The 1729-nt window shown below is 44.4% G+C and overlaps 1 protein-coding gene across 1 annotated transcript; it reads right to left on the reverse strand.

The window, feature by feature from the left end:
• Positions 1 to 149: 149 nt before the first annotated feature.
• LOC105305055 (olfactory receptor 4D11) lies at positions 150 to 1085 on the reverse strand. The gene has a single exon (XM_011379490.1). The coding sequence runs from the start codon at positions 1083 to 1085 to the stop codon at positions 150 to 152; it is 936 nt and encodes a 311-aa protein (XP_011377792.1).
• Between the last annotated feature and the right edge of the window lie 644 nt (positions 1086 to 1729).

Genomic DNA, 1729 nt, shown 5'->3' on the forward strand with positions numbered 1-1729 from the left:
GTGTGCAGAATGAGTTGACTTAACAGGAGAATAAAAATTATAACCTAGTAAGTGTAGTTGATTCATTGACAATATATTTGAGTACATAAATATGATGCTATGGGAAAAATAATGAGCAGGGTCCTTGGTGATGAAAAGGTTGGAGATTCTCACTTTATTCCAGGAGGTATGAGTTTGCTCTTCAGTCTCCTCATGGCTGACTTCATCTCCTGGTTCCTCAGAGTGTAGATCAAGGGGTTCAGCAGAGGGGAGATGACAGTGAAGGTAATGGAGATGGCCTTGTCCGTGGGGAGGGCAGTGAAGGGCCGGGCATAGACATAGATGCAGGGTACAAAGTGCAGGGTCACCACAGTGACGTGGGAGGTGCAGGTGGAGATGGCTTTCTTCCTGCCGTCCCCTGCCTGAGACTTCAGCATCATTAGGATGACCGTGTAGGATACCAGCAGGAAGATAAACCACAGGGTAGTGACTAAGCCATTGTTGGAAATCATCAGGAGCTCCAGTGCAAAGGTGTCAGTGCAGGCGAGTTTGAGGACCTGAGGGACGTCACAGTAGAAAGTGTCAAGGACATTGGGCCCACAGAAGGGGAGCGGGAGCAACAGGGCAATCTGCACGATGGAGTGGGTAAAGCCCCCCACCCAGGAGGCTGCAATGAGGGCAGAGCAACGCCCCCGACTCATGATGGTCACGTAGTGCAGGGGCTTGGAGATGGCCACGTACCGGTCTAACGCCATCACCGACAAGGAAAATACATCCACCCCTCCAATGAGGTGGAAGAAAAACATCTGTGTCATGCAGCCTGGGTAGGAAATGGTCTTCATCCTTGACAGGAGGTCTACGAGGACCTTCGGAGCAGTGATGGAGGAGAAGCAGATGTCCAGGATGGCTAGATTACGAAGCAGGAAGTACATGGGGGTTTGAAGGCGGGACTCGCAGGTCACGGTGACCATGATGAGGAGGTTCCCCAGCAGAGTTGTCATGTACACTGAACTCAATAAAAGAAATAGGAGCAAGCTCAAGTCTTGGGACTGAGTAAGTCCCAGAAATATAAATTCTTTTACCCTGGTGTCATTTCCCGACTCCATTGAATCATGTTCTTTCCTTCTTCCTTGTGTAGCCTGGAAAAAAAATTAAAGTGTTATTTCAGAAAATGTTTACCGTCCCTTAACAGATTCAGGTTTACAGAGTCAGGTGTTAGGTGTGAAAACTAGTGAGATGTTGTCACCAATGAACAGCTGTTTTAAGGTTAAGGTTAAGCTAATGTGTCCAAAATGACATCTTATTACACAAGCATTTATTCTGTAAATTATATTTTAGAAAATGCACACAAATAGTGTTCTAAGTATATATGTTCTAGGTATCCAAGATAAATAGGTGGATGTTATATATTCAGAAAAGGACTATTGTGGAACAAGGGACATTAAAAATGGAGTCAGCCTGGCGTGTGGGTAAGGCAGGGCCTGTGGGTATGACAGGACTTTCGAGCTCCACAGGAACATGTTTTGTTTCCTTCCAGACTGGCTGCTCTATTTAAATGGTTCGGGAAGCTCTATCTGCAGTGGTTCTCTTTGAACCGAATTCCACAGAAGCACTCCTCCATTTTTTTTTTTTTTTTTTAAATCACAAATTTAATTCTATGGAAAATTAAAAATTTTAAAGCCATATAATTCTTCTCTATTTCTCTATTGGTGTTTTCTTCCTTAAAGAGACTTTTTGTTTCTATCTTTAC

This window comes from Pteropus vampyrus, unplaced genomic scaffold (genome assembly GCF_000151845.1).
Source record: "Pteropus vampyrus isolate Shadow unplaced genomic scaffold, Pvam_2.0 Scaffold360, whole genome shotgun sequence".
Classification (NCBI taxonomy): Eukaryota; Metazoa; Chordata; class Mammalia; order Chiroptera; family Pteropodidae; genus Pteropus; species Pteropus vampyrus.

Bases quoted from the DNA above. Each gene is read 5' to 3' on its own strand.
- LOC105305055 (XM_011379490.1), bottom strand. From the start codon at position 1,085: ATGGAGTCGGGAAATGACACCAGGGTAAAAGAATTTATATTTCTGGGA.